General features: G+C 51.7%; 8 protein-coding genes across 8 annotated transcripts; 3 read left to right on the top strand and 5 right to left on the bottom strand.

The window, feature by feature from the left end:
- Positions 1 to 10: 10 nt before the first annotated feature.
- Positions 11 to 532, bottom strand: STEHIDRAFT_34041 (ubiquitin-conjugating enzyme; the record flags this gene model as incomplete). Its single annotated transcript, XM_007303121.1, has 2 exons — positions 11 to 345; positions 406 to 532. Coding segments are annotated over 2 exons (462 nt in total), but the record flags the coding sequence as incomplete, so codon positions are not given.
- Positions 533 to 870: 338 nt separating this feature from the next.
- On the bottom strand, positions 871 to 2,659 carry STEHIDRAFT_78585 (DnaJ-domain-containing protein). Its single transcript, XM_007303239.1, has 6 exons — positions 2,566 to 2,659; positions 2,252 to 2,472; positions 2,109 to 2,184; positions 1,609 to 2,023; positions 1,259 to 1,529; positions 871 to 1,194 (listed from the first exon to the last, which is right to left on the bottom strand). The coding sequence occupies exons 1-6, from the start codon at positions 2,651 to 2,653 to the stop codon at positions 1,093 to 1,095; spliced, it is 1,173 nt and encodes a 390-aa protein (XP_007303301.1). The 5' UTR covers positions 2,654 to 2,659; the 3' UTR covers positions 871 to 1,092.
- Positions 2,660 to 2,899: 240 nt separating this feature from the next.
- On the top strand, positions 2,900 to 7,612 carry STEHIDRAFT_139203 (uncharacterized protein; the record flags this gene model as incomplete). The annotated part of the gene is made up of 12 exons (XM_007303728.1): positions 2,900 to 3,183; positions 3,241 to 3,738; positions 3,818 to 3,915; positions 3,984 to 4,003; positions 4,057 to 4,105; positions 4,175 to 4,399; positions 4,481 to 4,652; positions 4,720 to 4,944; positions 5,008 to 5,093; positions 5,453 to 5,613; positions 5,720 to 5,779; positions 5,849 to 7,612. The coding sequence occupies 12 exons, from the start codon at positions 2,900 to 2,902 to the stop codon at positions 7,547 to 7,549; spliced, it is 3,579 nt and encodes a 1,192-aa protein (XP_007303790.1). The 3' UTR covers positions 7,550 to 7,612.
- Positions 7,613 to 7,812: 200 nt separating this feature from the next.
- Positions 7,813 to 9,622, top strand: STEHIDRAFT_121170 (uncharacterized protein). Its single transcript, XM_007303727.1, has 4 exons — positions 7,813 to 8,309; positions 8,390 to 8,654; positions 8,723 to 9,096; positions 9,164 to 9,622. The coding sequence occupies exons 1-4, from the start codon at positions 7,955 to 7,957 to the stop codon at positions 9,256 to 9,258; spliced, it is 1,089 nt and encodes a 362-aa protein (XP_007303789.1). The 5' UTR covers positions 7,813 to 7,954; the 3' UTR covers positions 9,259 to 9,622.
- A 538-nt stretch (positions 9,623 to 10,160) lies between these two features.
- STEHIDRAFT_146906 (uncharacterized protein) lies at positions 10,161 to 10,818 on the bottom strand. The gene is made up of 2 exons (XM_007303726.1): positions 10,633 to 10,818; positions 10,161 to 10,564 (listed from the first exon to the last, which is right to left on the bottom strand). Exons 1-2 carry the CDS (start codon positions 10,770 to 10,772, stop codon positions 10,303 to 10,305), a joined length of 402 nt encoding a protein of 133 aa, XP_007303788.1. The 5' UTR covers positions 10,773 to 10,818; the 3' UTR covers positions 10,161 to 10,302.
- A 417-nt stretch (positions 10,819 to 11,235) lies between these two features.
- STEHIDRAFT_168277 (uncharacterized protein) lies at positions 11,236 to 13,273 on the bottom strand. The gene is made up of 9 exons (XM_007303725.1): positions 13,263 to 13,273; positions 12,932 to 13,191; positions 12,806 to 12,870; positions 12,610 to 12,735; positions 12,379 to 12,548; positions 11,778 to 12,321; positions 11,651 to 11,715; positions 11,465 to 11,592; positions 11,236 to 11,402 (listed from the first exon to the last, which is right to left on the bottom strand). The coding sequence occupies exons 2-9, from the start codon at positions 13,089 to 13,091 to the stop codon at positions 11,359 to 11,361; spliced, it is 1,302 nt and encodes a 433-aa protein (XP_007303787.1). The 5' UTR covers positions 13,092 to 13,191; positions 13,263 to 13,273; the 3' UTR covers positions 11,236 to 11,358.
- Positions 13,274 to 13,946: 673 nt separating this feature from the next.
- STEHIDRAFT_121166 (40S ribosomal protein S17) lies at positions 13,947 to 15,040 on the bottom strand. Its single transcript, XM_007303724.1, has 4 exons — positions 14,969 to 15,040; positions 14,850 to 14,905; positions 14,474 to 14,729; positions 13,947 to 14,392 (listed from the first exon to the last, which is right to left on the bottom strand). The coding sequence occupies exons 1-4, from the start codon at positions 14,969 to 14,971 to the stop codon at positions 14,270 to 14,272; spliced, it is 438 nt and encodes a 145-aa protein (XP_007303786.1). The 5' UTR covers positions 14,972 to 15,040; the 3' UTR covers positions 13,947 to 14,269.
- A 167-nt stretch (positions 15,041 to 15,207) lies between these two features.
- STEHIDRAFT_96745 (ribosomal protein S15a) lies at positions 15,208 to 16,639 on the top strand. The gene is made up of 5 exons (XM_007303723.1): positions 15,208 to 15,541; positions 15,603 to 15,614; positions 15,676 to 15,775; positions 16,090 to 16,268; positions 16,331 to 16,639. The coding sequence occupies exons 1-5, from the start codon at positions 15,521 to 15,523 to the stop codon at positions 16,409 to 16,411; spliced, it is 393 nt and encodes a 130-aa protein (XP_007303785.1). The 5' UTR covers positions 15,208 to 15,520; the 3' UTR covers positions 16,412 to 16,639.
- Positions 16,640 to 17,590: the final 951 nt, after the last annotated feature.

Raw genomic sequence — 17,590 nt, 5'->3', positions numbered from 1 at the left:
CCGCCGCCGCCTTCTCCTCCTCCTCCAACCAGCTCTCCTCAACCGTCGCCCTCACCCTCCGCACATACTCCTTCATATTCTCCCTATACAACTGCGCCGCCTCCGCGTTCGCGGGGCTGTTCGGATTCGGGTCGTGCAGGAGAGATTGGATGGAGGTGAGGATGGCGGCGACGTCATAGGTCGGTGACCATCGATTTTGGAGGATGTCGAGACAGAGCTCGCCGTTCGCGTAGACATTCGGATGGAACATCCGGGAGAGGAACTTTACGGTGGGGGGTTTGTTGGGATAGGATTCGTCAAAGGTGAGGAGGAGTTTGAAGGTGCCGTCTTCGAACGGTGTTTCCGCTGCGAGTAGCTTTTAGTCATCGAGATCTTGAATAATGTAGCGAGAAATTCGGAACGGACCTGGTCCAAAGATGACAGCATTCCATAGCATGATGTTATCTGGACATGGGCTGCCAGAAATGCCACCAGGCGGGTCGCTGGAAAGCCGTTTGAAGTCACGGATGAGACGCCTCCTGCAATTCGTGGACTTGATTGCAGATCATGATCAGTCTCGAAGACCAAATCATACACGCGAAATAAAACGCACCATTGTGAGCTGTTGGAATACTGTAGGGGGTGAAAGAGGTTGGGGGATCGCTGAGTAGATGGGTGAAAGGGTGAAGGCAAGGATGGTGGTTGTGAGCAGTCGGGGCGGAGGTCATTCTTAGTCACCACGTGCCACTGCTTCGCCAATTGGCTGGGTGGCGTACTTTACCAAGTGGCCCATCCGCACTGACCTTTGTTCAGCATTTCGCTCGAGAATAATATCTGCATTCCAGTCACAGGGGTTCTTTCCATCACCTTCTCTAGTACGACGGTAGGTATGCATAGACATATCTCTCCATGAGATGTGTTTCCCGAGAGGGTCCGAGTGAATGTTCCTGGTAAGTACACTCTGGAACCAAATGTCAAAATCGCCGGTAAGAAAACAACAAGAAAAGTTCCATTTGCACAACAAGAATGATGCAAGACAGAATATGACAGTGCGGCACGCATGCTTGGCCCTCTACACGACAATCGACCACCGCCCATGTACACAACGCCTCGTTATGAAGCAGCACCGTCATCATCCTGCCTCGCCGCCCGACGGGCCAACTTCGCAGCTTTTGCTGCAGCAGCCTTTGCCTTCTTAGCCTCAGCCTTCGCAACCTGCACAACGACAATAGCCATCAGCAAACGGGACCGGGACCAGAAAAATAAACAGGGATCGCACCTTGTCCTCCTCTTCCTTCTGCTTCGCCTCCTCTTCCGCCTTGCGCTTCTCCTCCTCAGCCTGGGCCTTGGCGTTCGTGGGGGTAGCGGTTCCACTCTTGCTCTTCTTCTTCGCCTCACGAGCCGCCTTCTCCTCATCCTTGATCCTCTTGATACGGGGATCGAGTGCCAACGCGCTGTCGACGATGCCCCGCAGACGAGCGGTATCTTCCTTCTTGCGGCGTGCACGCTCAGTCTTGTTCTTCTTCTCCGTGTAACGCTTGTCGTCACGGCTGTAAATCGGGGACAAACACGTGAGTGCCCTTTTCAAAGCGTAGAAACCGCAAAGCAAACAAACTAAAAAGGACTCACTTATCGCTTCCCTCATTCACCTCCTTATCCAGATACTCGAAACTCCTCCAGCTATCAAAGTTGTACCAGAAATCATAGAATCCCTCGACCGCCTCCTTCGTATCATCGTACGTCCCCAAAAGCGGCACCGGCTGCTTCTTGCTAAACCTCGCCTCCCTCTCGAACACGGGCCCAAACTCCTTGAAGAACGCCTTCTTCGGGTCCTTCGCGTTCTTGATATCCGACGCGGACGGCACGTCGTCCTTGAGCGACTCGAACTCAGGGTCGACGGAGTCGAACTGGCGCCGCTTTTCAGGGTTGGTGAGGATGTCCATGGCTTTTTGGATGCATTTGAAGAAGGCGTCGTCGTTCGTCGTGGTCGAGCCGGCGGTGCCGGCTTTTTTGTCGGGGTGGTGCTTGAGCACTTTCTTGCGGTCTGGGATGGGAGACCGGGTGGCGTCGCCAGATGGCTTGCTTTGAGGAAACTGCAAAATGGAATATGTGGAATGAGATGGACGTACGGGCAATTTTGATCTGGTCGTCATTCGCGCGATATCTGAGCTTGGAAATACCGAGGACTTTGTAGTGGTCTTGTTTCTACAGTACGATACGATATGCAAGTCAGTTACGATGCGTGAAGGTCTAGGGAAAGGACAGGACGTACCTTCCACTCTTTCGGATCGAGCGACATCAGTGCGAAGTCCTCTTCCTCATCACCCACCCCAAGATCATCCTCCCCGAAACCATCCCCATTCTGCTCCGCTAGCCGTTTGTTCTCCTCCTCGATCTCCTTATCCTGCTGCTCAAACGTCAAATTATGCACAGATCGCCGGACATGAGCGAGGTAGGCGGGTCCAGCAGGGATGAGTTTTCTCTCCACCAGCGCTGCAGACAGACAGACAGACCGTCATGCATGAAAAAAAGTTGAGCGCTGATCAGTACCCTGAAATCAATGAACAACGGAGTAGAATATCTTACGAGCGATGGGTTTATTTGAGGGAGCGTTTGCAGTCCATGATGACGGTAGCGGTGGGGGGACGACAGGGATCTGTACGACGTTGGCCATGGTGAGCTCTTTTGGATGTGGTTTGTGTTACAAGCCAACTGAATAAAGTTATAAACGCCGCGTTTTCGAAAAGATGCTGAGGTAAGCACACGCCGCGAGCACATGATCGGACGCGATGGCGTGCAAGCGCGTTCGCGGTTCGGTGTTGGGCGTCAATGCGCAAGGTTCTGTCTTGTTCCACTGCGACGTCTATCTAGTTTCTTGGTTTATTGGCTGGTTTTATATCTTTAAGGCTGTCTCTGAGATATGGATACGGAAACGCACGTCTTGGACAGTCCAGCACGCTCTCAGCCTTGGTACAACTTCTCGGAGGATACTCCTGTCCGACCTGCGAATCGCGCGAAGCCCATCCCAGGACCTTCGAGACTCATCGCCGCGTTGGATGCGGCGGACATCATCGAGATATCAAGCTCAGAGGAAGACGAGAACGTGATAGATCTGACAGGACTTGACGAGACTCCGTCGAAGAAGAAAGCTACTACGACGAAGTCAAAAGGAAAGGCAGTATCGTCCGTTTTTAGTGACAAACCGTGGGTTGCTTTGTCTAGGTTCAAGGCTTTCCATGATGGAGATTGATTTATACATAGAATTCATCCTATGTTCAACCCTTCCGGCAAAGACAAAAACACTTCGAAGGAGAATTTACCTCGGGCCAAAGCAACCTCCACGAACTCGAAGAACGCAATGTCACATCCACTCCCTATGCGAGACATGCAGCCTCCTCCCAAGACCAAAGCAGCTCGCAGCACAAAGGCAGCAAGTAACACACTTGTATCTAGTGAAGACGACTTGGACTTCGACGGAGCTCGGCCTGCCTCGCGAACAGATAAACAGCTCACTTCTACGTCGAAAACGACCGTGAAGAAACCTTACTCGAATCGTTCCGATAGCAGGACAACCTCTTCCGCATCTCGAACACCGGTTACAGACGACCCGCCTGTCGCTGGGTCCTCACATACCGCAGCGTCAAGCAAGTCTCAATCCAAGATGCCGAATTTCACCTACGGAGACTATTTCCCGAGGCCAATTGTACGATACGTCACTAATGCAGCTGAAGCGGACGAGTTGGTTCAAGCTTTGAACGGGTGCGTCTTATTTTGACAACATCGTCCGGTGTGCTGCCAGAGTAGTCGAGGTAGAAGTACTCATGGTCCCTCTTTGTAGTCCGGTCGGATTTGATATGGAGTGGGTGAAAAAGACGGCCTTGGTTCAGATATGCGATGCGAGCATGATTCTCCTTATTCAACTGAGCGCGATACATAGTAAGGAATCTTTCAGTTCCATACGTCCATGCCGTCGTCTCATTACCCCTCTTGTTCTGTTTCGTTAGGCGTTCCGCCGAAAGTAAAGGCAAGTATCAGCAGGGATCCAAAGACCTCACCGAACTTATATATCTAGCACAGGCTCTCATAGAATCCCCGTCAATACCTAAGATGGGCGTCAACATTCGCAGTGCGTCTATAGCTCTAACTTGTCATCGATAACTTCCACTCAACCAATATATGTTTTCTGATCGCGTAGACGACGGTGTCAAACTCCTTCGGGACTACGACGTCTGCGCTCGCAACCTCGTCGAACTCGGCGCTCTCGCATGCCAATCCGACTCCCGCTTCGAAGAGATATATCACCGACCCATCGTCTCGCTAGCCAAAGTCGTAGCCTTCTACCTTCGGCGGACGCTCAATAAAGGCCCCGTACGGACGAGTAACTGGGAGCGAAAACCGCTTTCGAAGGAACAGATGGAGTGTTCGTCTTTTTGTTATTGTTGTAACTGGCAATGTAGCACGTTAACTAACCTCGAGTTCTTTTTTTCCATTGAGGGAACAGATGCAGCGAACGATGCATATTGCGCTTTATTGGTGTACAAGAAATTACTTGCCATTGCGAAGGCCTCCAAACGGCCCCTCGACCCATTAGGGTTCACCTCTGACCTACTGGAAGAACAAAATGGCCCCAAACCTCCCGTTCCGCAACGTGTACGTCCTCGAACATCAACAACGTATGTTTCTGTGTCTCATCGTCGTTTTATGAGAGGAATTGTCTAACTCGTCGAGCACCTATGGCAGACCTGGCTGGGGACAAGTTGAACTTGGGCCATGGCGTGACCCTCCAGCGCCCCTACAACAACCTCGAGTCGGTCTTGAAGCACCACATCCACCAACGAAGTCTTCATCTTCCGGACAAGCTCAACATTTAACTGCGTACACACTCTGGAGACGTGGAGATGCCCTCGGCGACATTTGCACCAACCTGCGGACAAATCACAATCCGCTCAGCAAGGGAATAGTCATGTTTGTTCTGATACTCATGTCTCGTGTTCTTGGGGTAATACTAATGCAAGCTTCCGTTGATAGATCTTATATCATGGGCGCGCTCGAGGCGGACTCTAATTTAAAGTTTAGTAAACCGGGTGTAAGAAGGTTGCTGAGAGAGGAGGATGGTGGATGGAACTTATACAAGGCAAATATATTGAAGTGGGAAAAGGAAGGGAGAGGACATATATGAGAGGTGTGGTGCGATTCCGCTGGACGGGATTGGGCAGGACAACAGACTATCGGGACTGATTGCATGCTTTGACCATGTTCGCACCCAAAAGGCTACAAACACTGTATACTGTATGTATCCGTACGTGTGCCTGGTGTACTCGATCCTCCGTGTGCGCCGCAGATGTGGCGCACAACGCCACCCCGCCGAGCTGTTGGTTCCACGAACCAAACCACCTGCTTATTTAAAAAACGCACGTGACCTCAACACGTCCAAACACGCCACCGGTCGCCTGGCCGCCTCCTTCGTGTTCAGTCCCTCGAGATCACCACTTTGTCCTCTCATCTCGCCCGTTGGTTGGCCCGACTCGTGAATATTTCTTGAGCGGTATGGTCAATGTCACCGCCGCGCTTATCTTGAATGCCCAGGAAGAGAACAAGAGAAAGGTGGCGGCGGACAAGGCGAGGGTCGCTAATGTATGTTTGTTCGACTCTTTCGGGCGGGTAGAAACTTTCTGAAGCCCTGAGACCATGCATGCAATGTCCATACGCCTCTGATATTTTTGCGCTGCATACTATGTAGCTGTCCAAGCAGCTTCAAATGCGGCTGCAATACGCTCGATTGAAGGTCGAACACGGATGGGTATGTGGTCTCGTTTATTTCTGGTCTGCTCGAATAATTGGGTAGTGTAATTGAATTGTATTCGCACAGCAACGTCAAAGTCTTAACGAAGTAGAGAACCTCTACTTTCGTCACTCGACCGCTTCCAAAACAGTACCAAAGCCAAAATCGACGGTCCGGTTCACTCCTTCCTTTCAAAATATAACGTTCTCGCCACCGTCGAACTCTGCCGGTCCATCCCAGCAAGGAGCTGATACTTCTGCACCGACCCAAGTGACCAGCACAGATTATGTGATGAGTAACGTCCCGGCGGCTTCTCCAATACCTTCTGCGACCTCGGTGGCGGAGGGGTCCTCAACTAGCATCGACCCGCCGACGTCCCAGGTGCCACAAAGGACGCCGACTCTACCAGATATGCCGCCGCCTTCGGTTCCTTCTTCCACATCGATATCTTCATATAGCGATGCAAGCAGGGTGTCTTCCAGTCACCCGACTACTGCATATACCACACCTTCGCCTTCAACTTCCATGAATTCAAATGCCTTTGCCGCCACTTCATCTTCTCATGCACCTCAAGCTTCTTCGTCGACCAATTCAGCATCATCTTCAAATCAGAACGGATCTTCCCCTGGACTTACAGTCGGTGGAGGATACGGGTCTGCGCCACAAAAAACATACCCGTATCCCGCCACTTCTTCCAACTTTTCCTCAAATCACGCCAATCCGCCTCCGCTACAGCAATCCTCGTCTCAATCGCACTCACAATATCCACCACAGTATCATCAGCAACAAAATTCGCATCCGTCGCACTCCACTTCACTTACTCCCGCACAACTGCAGAATAGTCAAGCCCTCGCCGCCTACATAGCAGCCCAAACGCAAGCTAACTACCTTGCATCTCTGAGCTCTTCCGCATCCTCGTCCGCATCCGCATCTTTGTCCTCAACACCCCAACCATATCCCTACCCGCAAACCCAGAACCAGTCACTCTCGAATGCGAATACAAAGCCAGCCGGATCAGCCCAAACCCTCACTCACGCACACATGTCGAATCCCTACCTGTCTCCTCTAGTTCAGCAACACCCACAATATTATCCTATGCAGAACCAGCTTCATCCGCAAGTCTTACATCAGATACAACGATTACAGGCGGCACAGACACATTTACGGGCTCAAGCCGCTCAGTTGGGAAGCGTCCCTCAGCCTACACCTTCAACATCTCATTATCGCGATCCTTCTCAGGCTCCGGCGACTGGTTTTCATAATCATCTTGTACCCACAGGACAAACCGCTGCTGCTGCTGCTCCGAATGGCTTCGGAGGGGTCCATTCACATCCACATCAGCGTCAACATCAGCCCCAGCAATTACCTGCGCAAACCACATCGTCGGAAACACTACAACTCGGTGCCATACCTTTACCTCTAAAAACGTTCGACATCCCAACAGCACCATCGCCTGCTCCTCCACCTTCCACTACTCCTACGGGCACCGAGACGCCCACCACACAGGCAGGCCAGATGCAGATGGGACTCAATCCGATGCAGAGCAACGGGTCGCTGACGTATGATTCTTTCTGGAGCACACATACGATGGCTGCAGGGAATTGGAGGAAGGTGGTTGCGCAGGGGTCGGGTGGGAATTTGGGTGGTTTGGGCGATGCGATGGTAGGAGGGAGCGGATTTCCGGACGGGACTACTGACGCGTCTGGTATGGAAGCTTCTATGGGTGATGGGATGCAGGTTCAGTCGACGGGCGTGCCGATGAGTTCGACGGATGGATTGCATGGATGATGATGATATGGAAGTTCGAGGAATTTTTTGTAGGAAGCGATATGATATTGTATTCATGGTCCTTCGGAGATTAAATAATTGCATGTTCTCACGTACCTAGTCAATTGTCACTGAGCTTGAGCTTGCTCTGATGATAGATGGTTGGGCCACAAATTTAGACGAGTGCCACGGCGGATGGAGGGCCCACGTGGCCTTGTTGGGTCTGTGCAGGGCGTGTGCCGAAATGTCTGTCTGATTTCGCGTCCGCCGTCCTGGCCTTATCTGCTGTGTTCGTTCTCCATCCCGCCCTTTCTTGTCTTCCTTCCTTCCCTTTCTACGTCAAAACGAGAAAAACAAGAGAAACATAAATACGAAACGCTTTGACGGCTCTGACGACACAACATTCCTGATAAGCCCCTTGTCACAATGACCCTCCCCGCGAACGACGCCTTCACCCTTGCTCTCGCCCACTCCAACGACTCCTCCATGCCCTCCAGACGGCGTTCGCTCACCCGCTCGCCATCGCCCAAAATCCCATTCACCCCGACTAACGACAGTCCGAAACGGAGACCCGGGACGCGCCGACGGGTCTCAAAGGGCTCCGTGGCGTCCGGTGTCGATGGAGGGATGACAAGCGGCAGCACACTGCAGGAGATCGACGAGAAGGAGGACACGCTCGAGGTCGAGCGCAAGCTTCTTGGGCAGACAGTAGAAGAGCCGTCGCAAAAGAAGAAGAAAGTCGACTGGGAAATTCCTCGTAAAACATTGCATTCCTCCATCGGTACGCTCGTGTGACCCCCGACTAGCACTGTTCTCCGCCACCCTACAGCAACTGATGTCATTCTTCCATTCCATTCAAAGGCTTTTTCACCTTGTACCTCTATGCTTCCAAGGGATCGCCACAAACTGTCATCCGCTATCTCTCAGGGGCACTCGCCTTCATCGCCCCCTGTGACGTCTTGCGCCTCAACTGGCCAGCTTTCGAACGGGCGTACGAACACTGCGTCGGCTTCCTCATGCGCGAGAGCGAGAAAAAGTCGACGAACGGTGTCATCTGGTACCTTATTGGCGTGATCTTTGTTCTCGGGCTTTACCCCCTTGATGTCGCCCTCATCTCCATCATGATGTTCGTTCTTTGTCTCTCAGATCTTCTGCACATTATCTAATGAATGTTGTCTCTTCGCGATCGGACAGACTCTCATGGGCTGATACCGCTGCCTCGACTTTTGGCCGCCTGTGGGGTCGTTACACACCACCGCTCCCGTCTCACATCCTTGGGCTCCCCCTCGCCCCCCGAAAGTCTCTCGCAGGCTTCATCGCAGCAGCAGTCACCGGCGCCGCCATCGTCTTCTCGTTCTGGACCTGGATGGGTGAGGGCGTCGATGTCCCAAGTTGGAGCTGGGAGCAAGGCGTCATTGGTGCCGGTGTTGACGACAGCATCGTTGGCTCCACCATCAGGGGGTGGTTGAGAGAGCAAGGCTTTGCGGGGGTGAAGACGGGCGGCTGGGTAGGTTTGGCTGTGGTCAGCATTGCTTCTGGGCTCGCGACCGCGGTGGCTGAATCTATGGGTGCGTCTCTGATCACGTTTTTCGCTGAAATAACGCTCATCGATTTCTTGGTCTGTATTTACTCCAGATATTGGCTCGTTGGACGATAACTTGACGCTTCCTATCCTCTCTGGTGCGGCCGTCTGGGGCTTCATGAAGCTCTTGAGCTGGGTATCTATCTAAATAACTCTCGACAACTGACTGTTTCGCCTCCCTTCCGCCTCCGCTACGTGCCACAAGCTTTATTATTCGGTGTCTAAATAGAGTGAACATCTCGCGTTCGACGGACTGTTTCATCGTACGCTCTAGATTAATTTCTCGCTTGTTCGGCCCACTACTACCTCCTTCTTACTTTACGATCCCAACGATTATGTCTTCCTCATCTGTCCATATGCATAGTCCCTCTTACACCTTACTTACAACCATACACTCGACCGACTGATCCTCCGCCCGCCTCCCACTATCTTCAACCTTCACCCGGCTACCTTTCATCCTTCTGTCTCCACCACTTACACGCTTACAATCACCATTACAACTTTCCTCCCTCCCCCCAAATCGGATTATTATTTCCTTTTCCTTTTTTTTCTTACAAGAGGTGATACCATTCCCTTTCTGTTCTCGGTGCTGCATGGGGTTGTTGGGTTCTTTCTGCATGTTTTTGATTGTGGTCTTCTACTTCTATAAATATATCCGAGTTGAACTTCTTTGGGATTCTGCGCGTGCCTCTTCCGAGTCCTCTGCATGTGCTTCTTCGTTCGAGTTCAAGTTCAAGTTGGAGTTGTCAGTTGAAGTCGAGCGTCTCACGTTCCCCGTCGTATCCCGCTACTAACGGTCTAGGGACTGGATTTTCGGATGTGCTGTGCGTCATTAGCTGCGTCGTTGTGTGTGTCGCTGACATCGTTCTGTCGTCCTACATGCAGTCATTCGACGTCTACATAGGCTTTTGTCGTCATTGTAAAACCGTACCTTGCAGATTAGACCGGAATTGGTCTGGGAGGTCTGGGAGGTTCAGATACACGCGTTCTAACTTAGATGCGATTAGCCTCAAAAATCGTCCATAAAAATCTATGGGCCCTCGAGTGTGTGTCTGGTCTATGTATCACTATTGATTTGATGTACAAACAGGTTACAGGTCAAAACCTTCAGGCTTTCCTTCGTCTCCTTACCCATTCAATGCTCTCCTCCACGCCCTCTTCTCTCTCCCCCGCTGCACGAGTCTCCAAGCCCTCAAAGGCCTACACTGTCGCACGACGCAGACGTGGATGATGTAGTCTGTTTCGTTCGCGTCCGTTCGGACGGCTGACACGATCCAGGACACCTTGGCCGTCGTGACGATTGGCCGTCTGAATCGGAAGGAATGCTATCGGTGTCGGTGTCCGAGTTATTTTCATTGTCGGTGTCAGAGCTGGGGTCGATGCATTCCAAGAGATCGTCCAGTGCTTGGGATTGCACTGGACTGAGCTTGCGGTTGATTATGTGCTCGACCTCTCTGCGGGAGTGGAAGCCATTTTCAGAGAGGGGAAAGGAAAGGAAAGGAAAGGAATAGGGGATACGCACGCGTCTGACCAGTCACGACGATCCAGGAAGGAATATTCCCGAGGCTCGACGGCGTTGACACCGCTCTTCGACTGCTTGTCGAAGGTTTTTGGTTTCGTGTTATTGTATGGAGTGAAGTTCATCGTGGAAGAGGACATCATAGAGGCAGTGGCAGGGGCGAAAGAGAAGCTACTATGCTAGTGTGCGTTGGTGGGACGATCTGACGTGCGGAGGGATGGGAAGTGACGCAAAGGCCAAAGAACACAGGGGCTTTATATACCGCTAGACGGTGAGACTAGAGCTTTGGCCCCTGAGGACATGAGGCATGGCACGAAGGAGTCGAGAACAAAGGACTTTGAAGAAGGATGACAAAGGGTGTCCAAGCGGTGGCAACTGTGCCGCTGTAGGTTCAAAGTCAGGCAAAGGGAACAAGGCTGGCAAGCATACTTGGGGTGCCAGCACGAAGACAGCCCTTCATTGTCGTGGAACTGAGCTCTGAATTGTGCTGGGAGCGTTGTAAGGATAAATAGCGATGAAAAGGAACAACGCTCTAGTCTGCCGTGGAGTGCCATCTTGTGTGGCGTCTTGTTTTATCTTTCGGAATCGCAGGCGTAGGCATAAAGGGGCACGGCAACACAAGAAACAGATGTCATTCACAAACAAGTATAGGCGCTTACAGAACCAAACTGACTCAACAGTCTCCTTCGAGAGGCCTCGAACCTCAAGAACTTAAACGTCTAACAACGCTCAGTTCTTGATGAAAGACGTCATACCCTGTAAATTATTGCGGTCTAAGAAGATTTCATTTCGTCAGTACACTCTGACAATGACGGAATAGTATCAAGATGCATACCGACAGCGAGTCCAACCTGAGATGCCGGACCTGAGATGTCGACCGATTGAAGGTTTGTGGCCTGACCTGGGCCATTCAAAGCAAGGACGGAAATCATGGTCGCGTTGGGCTGCAGAACATACATGAAGCTGATGATTACCGTCAGTATCTGACAAGACTGAGAAATCATTGCATAAGAACGCCTACTCCTTTCCGTTGACGGTAGCGATGTCGTTGTCTATGGTAGCAGACCCATTCGTCTGGGGGTATTGCTAGAGCAGGTCCGTCGAACATGAGCCACTTCTTCCTCACAATTTCGAGGCATCGCACGCACCTTGACGATAGACCCGGTCAAGTTGCCGCTAACGTTCACTTCGGTGACCATCGATGTGATAATATCCGTTAAATAGAAGTTTCCAGTCTGTTGGCTAAAGCTGGACCAACAAGTAGCACCCTGACCCGTAATAGGAACGACGCTGCTCAAGTTACTAGAGGTGCCGTTCGTACTGTCCGTGGCATTCGAAGCTCCACCAGACATGTCGAAAATATCAAAACCAACACCAGCATCAGTAGCAAGAATGGCGTTAGCACCGGGGATGACCGTCATCGAGAAGGGGAGCAAGCCACCGGACGCAGGGGCTACGCTGACGAATTGGTCGGACAAGCTTCCGTCCTCGGCGACGTCCCATACGGCCAGGAATCCAGGAGTGGGAGGGACTCCTTTGACGGAAGCGATGAGGTTCGAGCCGTCCTCGCTGAAGATGATGTGGCTGGCACTTCCGGGAGGACCGGTCGCGGGAGTGGTCTGGTTCAGATTGAGTGAGCGTACGGTATTGGGCATCGCTACCAAACCAAGGGTCGAGTTGACGCTGTAGCAGCTACAATGGCCCGTCAGACTCGCCTCCTGCGATGGTTTCTTTGTTTGGGCGACATACCTAACGCCGTTGATGGCGCCGCCGTTCAGCGCACAAACTGTGTTTCCGGCCTTGTTGATAGCCAGCGACATCGGAAACTCTCCCTCGCTCGAAACCGGACTCCCAAGAGGGGTGATCGAGGCGGGATTGCTAGGGTCGATAGTGAATGCAGAGATGGTGTTCGATCCTGGCTGAGAGATCGCCCATTCCGTCAAGCTATTGGGTGAGCGACTAGGAGTGTGTTGAACCTACGTTTACAGCAGCGACGATATTGCCAGAAGCAGACGCTTTGACGGCCCCTTGGGAAAACAGACCATCCGGACCAACAGACTGACCGTGTTGACCCCGACCATTGGTGGTTATGGCCTGAACAAGGGTCTATATGGCAGCAAAGAACCAAGAAATGAGTCAAAGGAAAATAGATAGCATTAATTCTGAGTTTACCTACCAAGGTTCCATCCGAATTGATATCAGCTGAAACGACAAAGTTTCCCTCTGGCTGATTGGTGATGACTGCAAGGCACCAAGTCAGCTGCATGTGCGAAGTGCAACAACAGAAAACAAGTATACGTGCAATATAGCGCGCCCATCGAGGTGCCGTTAGACGCATTCATAACCATGGCGCCCGTACTGTTGGTAGCATCTCTGGCCTTGGCGGAGTGGGCAACAGGGCGTGCAGAGGTGATAGCACAGTATGCAGCCAAAGAGAATAGAGTGGTCGTCGTGAACTTCATGATACCTGAGTCAAAACTAATGATGGCTGTGTCGTCCGTAAACTTGGTTTACTAGTCTCTCTGAGCCGTATGAACGAGCGTATGAACGATAGACTGCTACCTGAAAAGAGCAAGGCATTCTGGATTACTTAAGAGGCCTTGAAGGAAGGGAAGAAATGTAGAAGTACTTACAATACAAGTAGCCCAGCTACAAGTCTGAGTTTAGTGAGCGAGCTTGAACGAGTGGAAGTCAGCACAGCTGAACTTGGCGTAGAGAGAGAGACAAGTTTAAGAAACCCTCGAGCACCAGGAGAGTACTGATCATACTTTATTCTTATGGCTGTCACGACACGATCAACAACCTGAAAGCAGTTCATCAAGGAATCACGCCGACCGAGTTGAAACTTCTGATGGAGAAACGACCGTGTCAAGCCCCACCGGCGAAGGCGCATACACACGGTGTGACTTTGTACCGAGCATACCAACGCAACAGTTGTCTGATGCTCTCTATGGTGATGAGACAAGACATTCTTACACATCTTGGATAGTCTGAGGCCAATCAGGAAGAAAGTTGTGACACAGCCTGTGCTCGATACACACAAGATGTCGGTCGGGCATCACTACTGGTATGCAACAGCGGGTGGCCTAGCAACGACGGATTCTGCGCAGCAACAGTTTGCAGTGTTAACACAGGAGCAGACAGGAGCACCGGACAAGAAATAAATTGGAATTGCTCACCAACCTCGTCAGTCCATATTTCGGAAGTTTGCCCGACAAGCTCGCTTTAAAAAGCCTACCGAAAGGGGCTATAGTGTGTGGCACCCAGACACACTGTAGAGAGTCAGTGCCACTGCAGCGATGAAAACAAGTCTGCTTGGATTCCTTTGTGTATATCTTGCACCATGCCGCTAGACGGGGCGAGTTAGACTACCAGTGACTTTGAGGAAGTAATGGGCCGAGGGCGGCACTGTCTAGAAGGGCGGGCAAAACAATCGCTCTGAGAGTGACTCCAAGTGCTCCGTCTGTCTTGGCCTCACAACGAGACTCATTATGAGGAGAAAAGGTGCCCGACCCCGAGCGGCATATGTTTTGGTGCAGTAAAGCGGTACATGGCATGCGAATCATAGCACATACAACCCCCTCCGTCTCGCGCTCCCCACCCGCTAAGCATCAACAATAAAAGGAAGCAAGAAAGACGTTTAGGTACGGCCAGCACCTGGAACGTTCCGTCGCTCCCTCCTGCCAGCACGCTCGGGGATGACAGTGACGGGCTCCTCAATGGTGACGGGGATGGAGTCGAAGTTGAGGTGGGCAAGGAGAGCCTATGGGTGATGAATTGCAGGTAGGGAGTAGACACGCAATTAACATTATAATCGAAAGCAGTAAATGTAGAAGTGACGCACCTTGGTCTCCTTGTCGACAGTAAGACCAGAAACGCTGGTGTCGAGGGCAGAAACCTCGGGAACGTACTGATCCTTCCGCTCACGCTCCTCCTCCTGGAGCTTGAACGAAATACCACGGACGGGACCGCGCTGGATACGCTTCATCAAATGGGTCGTGAAGCCGGAGATCTTGTTGCGGAGACGTTTCGAAGGGACAACGGCGACCTCATCGATGATACGCTTGTTGGTGTGGAAGTCGAGGGTGAGGCGGGGGTAGCTAAATCATACGCGAGCAATATATCAGTATCTCAACGACATCATAGCGGCCCCGGCAGCATTGCACGTCCTTTCTTATGGATTCTATCTGTCTCTCAGTTTCAAGTGATTGGAGACTCACTATTTCTCAATGAGAACGCGGGACGCCCTCTTGGTGGTCTTCGTACGAACACGGCCCTATTTCCACCCCAAGAATCAGCCTTCAAGCTCTCTCCTTCGCCCGAGCATAGTTCCACCCACCATGTTGGTTTGAAAGCTGAAAAGAAAGGTGAGAGGGCGAAAAAGCTAGCGCGGGGCCGTCCGAGGCGTCTTGAGGTCGATAGCTACGGTGGCGAGCACTTACTCGCGGCGACAGGCGAGCGCGGCAGTTCCCGCGGTGGCTGACGCGAACTGTACAGTTCTCAGCCACACCTTCCCGTTCCGGTGTTTCAGAGCCATTTCGCCTTCGTCGAATTTCAAGTCTTCCATTCGTTCTCGTCGTCGTCGTCGTCGTCACCGGTCTCGCCACCCTCAAGGTGAATATGGTCCCTCTTATCCGCATCGGCTGGGCGGCTTGCTGGCACGCTGGCATGCGCAACAACGGCACACCTTGGGTTACGACGATTCACATACCTCGATTGCTACAGTCGTACAGGATGGAGGAGTAGTCCAAGCTTGTGTCGGCGGCCATTAGCATGCATTCGCCAGCTCGTCTTGACTCGTGCTTTGCGCGACACTCAGACGAGCAATTTGTGCTTACTTTGGCTCTCTCGTCCTAGACTCTCCGGCCTTCATCCTTATCGCATCTTCAAAATGGTCCGCGTCTCCGTACTCGTGCGTGTCTCCCTCAGATATCTGGTCCCATTTATCGTACTGACCGTTTGAGTGCTGTTAGAACGATTGCTTGGTTAGTATCGCCTTCCGCATGGTCTGCGTGCATGTCATTTACCGTTTAACCCAACCCACAGAACAACATCGTCAATGCCGAGCGCCGTGGCAAGCGCCAGGTCCTCATCCGCCCTTCCTCGAAGGTTGTCGTGAAGTTCCTCAGTGTCATGCAGCGCCATGGTACGTCCTCATTTCTGTTTCTGCCGGCTTCATTTCGTATTACTTTCTTTCGCGTTCTCGTTACGTACATTCTATTATAAAACTCGGAGTGATAACTACGATCGACGAGGTTTTGCCTCCACCCGCCCCTCGTTTTAACGCTCCGAAAAATCAACATTGCCTCCAACAACACTGAAGCACACTTCCTCATACTCACTACGGATTTGGGTTCACTACGGAGATTACATTATTTTCTTATTAGATATCAAATCCCTTCACTTTTTGCTCTACTTCTTGCTTGTTTCGACCATCCAAGTTGACGATTTCCTTGATAGGCTACATCGGGGAGTTCGAGATCATTGACGACCACCGTTCCGGCAAGATCGTTGTCCAGCTTAACGGCCGTCTGAACAAGACTGGTGTTATCTCGCCCAGGTTCAACGTCCAGGTCACTCAGATTGAGTCCTGGGTCAACTTGTTGCTCCCCGCTCGTTCGTTCGGCTACATCATCCTCGTTCGTCCTTTATCTCGTCGCTCTCGCCGTATCTAATTTGAATGTTTGTTCCTATCATTCAGACGACTTCTTCCGGTATTCTCGATCACGAGGAGGCTCGTCGCAAGAACGTTGGAGGCAAGATTCTCGGCTACGTCTACTAGGTGTTCCCCAGAGGGTTGTGATGCCTGTAGGTAGTGGCTCCGAGTCGACACTCCATATCTCATGCCTGTATTTTTCTGGGTTTCCTACCATGCCAAAATGCCTCGCCTATGATCGGGCCTTGTTTATGCCATATTTATCGGAGTCCTTTTGCCGCCAGTCTCATCATCTAAGCTGTAACTTGGAGTCTTTTCATAGTTTCGTTGACGGCTGTCCCCAATGAAGTCCGGCTTTCAGGTGAATCATCTTGGGACCACAACCCCATAATTTGAATTCGGAAACTGCCATGACAGTGAATGAGGAATATGTTACATCCAACGCACTTCTACCAGTATGTGGTTTTCTCGGGCTGCCAGTGCAGGGTCCGCACTGACCGCTTGCGTTCATACTACTAAGCGCCATATCTCGAAGCCTGTTGTTCCTCACCCCGCTCTCGATTGCTGTTCACTGTCTTGTGTGCAATTGATCTCAGAATGAGTAGGACAGGCACACTGGAATCCAAACAGTGTAGTCCGAGAGCTTTCCTAGGCCGCGATGAGTGTCCACGCGTCGTTTGTAGGTCAAACGAATTGTGGATGTTGATAACCTGAGGCTGACAAGTTCTTCCGTATTCTGAGTCTCTAGCAAAACGTCAACGACGAGCCTCAATGAACTTCCTAGCCTGAGGCTTACTACCCGACTTTAAATGCCAAGCATATTGAGTGGATGTATCCACTTGGGCCGATCAACCAGGCATCTTGTACAACAGATACGCGTATACTCGGCCTGCCGGCTGCACACAGCTAGGTGCGCAGGCGACCACTCATTCGGGCTCATATATTTTGCCGCACGAAGAGCTATGTGGTGGGAGACTGGGTAAGTCAGAGCGGAAGCTTCGCTTCGTTGTAAGTATGTGAGAGGCCCGGTGGTTGAGGTACTGACCACGAAAAGCCCAGATGTAGCGGCACACAAAGACATTTTTCGGCGGAATCGTGACTATCGCGGCTGGACGGAGAACCATTCATAGAATGGACACTGAGAAGGTTTGAGAATGCGTGTCAATTTTCTACGGGTTCAAATTCCCTGGGGTCTGGCCTACGTGCGTTGGTTTTCGGAAGAAATCATAGATCGACTCTTTGTCCATGTGTTTGGCAGGACCTCCGACCTCACCACTATGTCAACTCTTTGAGGTGGATCAAACC

Source organism: Stereum hirsutum (genome assembly GCF_000264905.1).
Source record: "Stereum hirsutum FP-91666 SS1 unplaced genomic scaffold STEHIscaffold_6, whole genome shotgun sequence".
Classification (NCBI taxonomy): Eukaryota; Fungi; Basidiomycota; class Agaricomycetes; order Russulales; family Stereaceae; genus Stereum; species Stereum hirsutum.
This window is presented reverse-complemented; position numbering and strand designations above follow the sequence as displayed.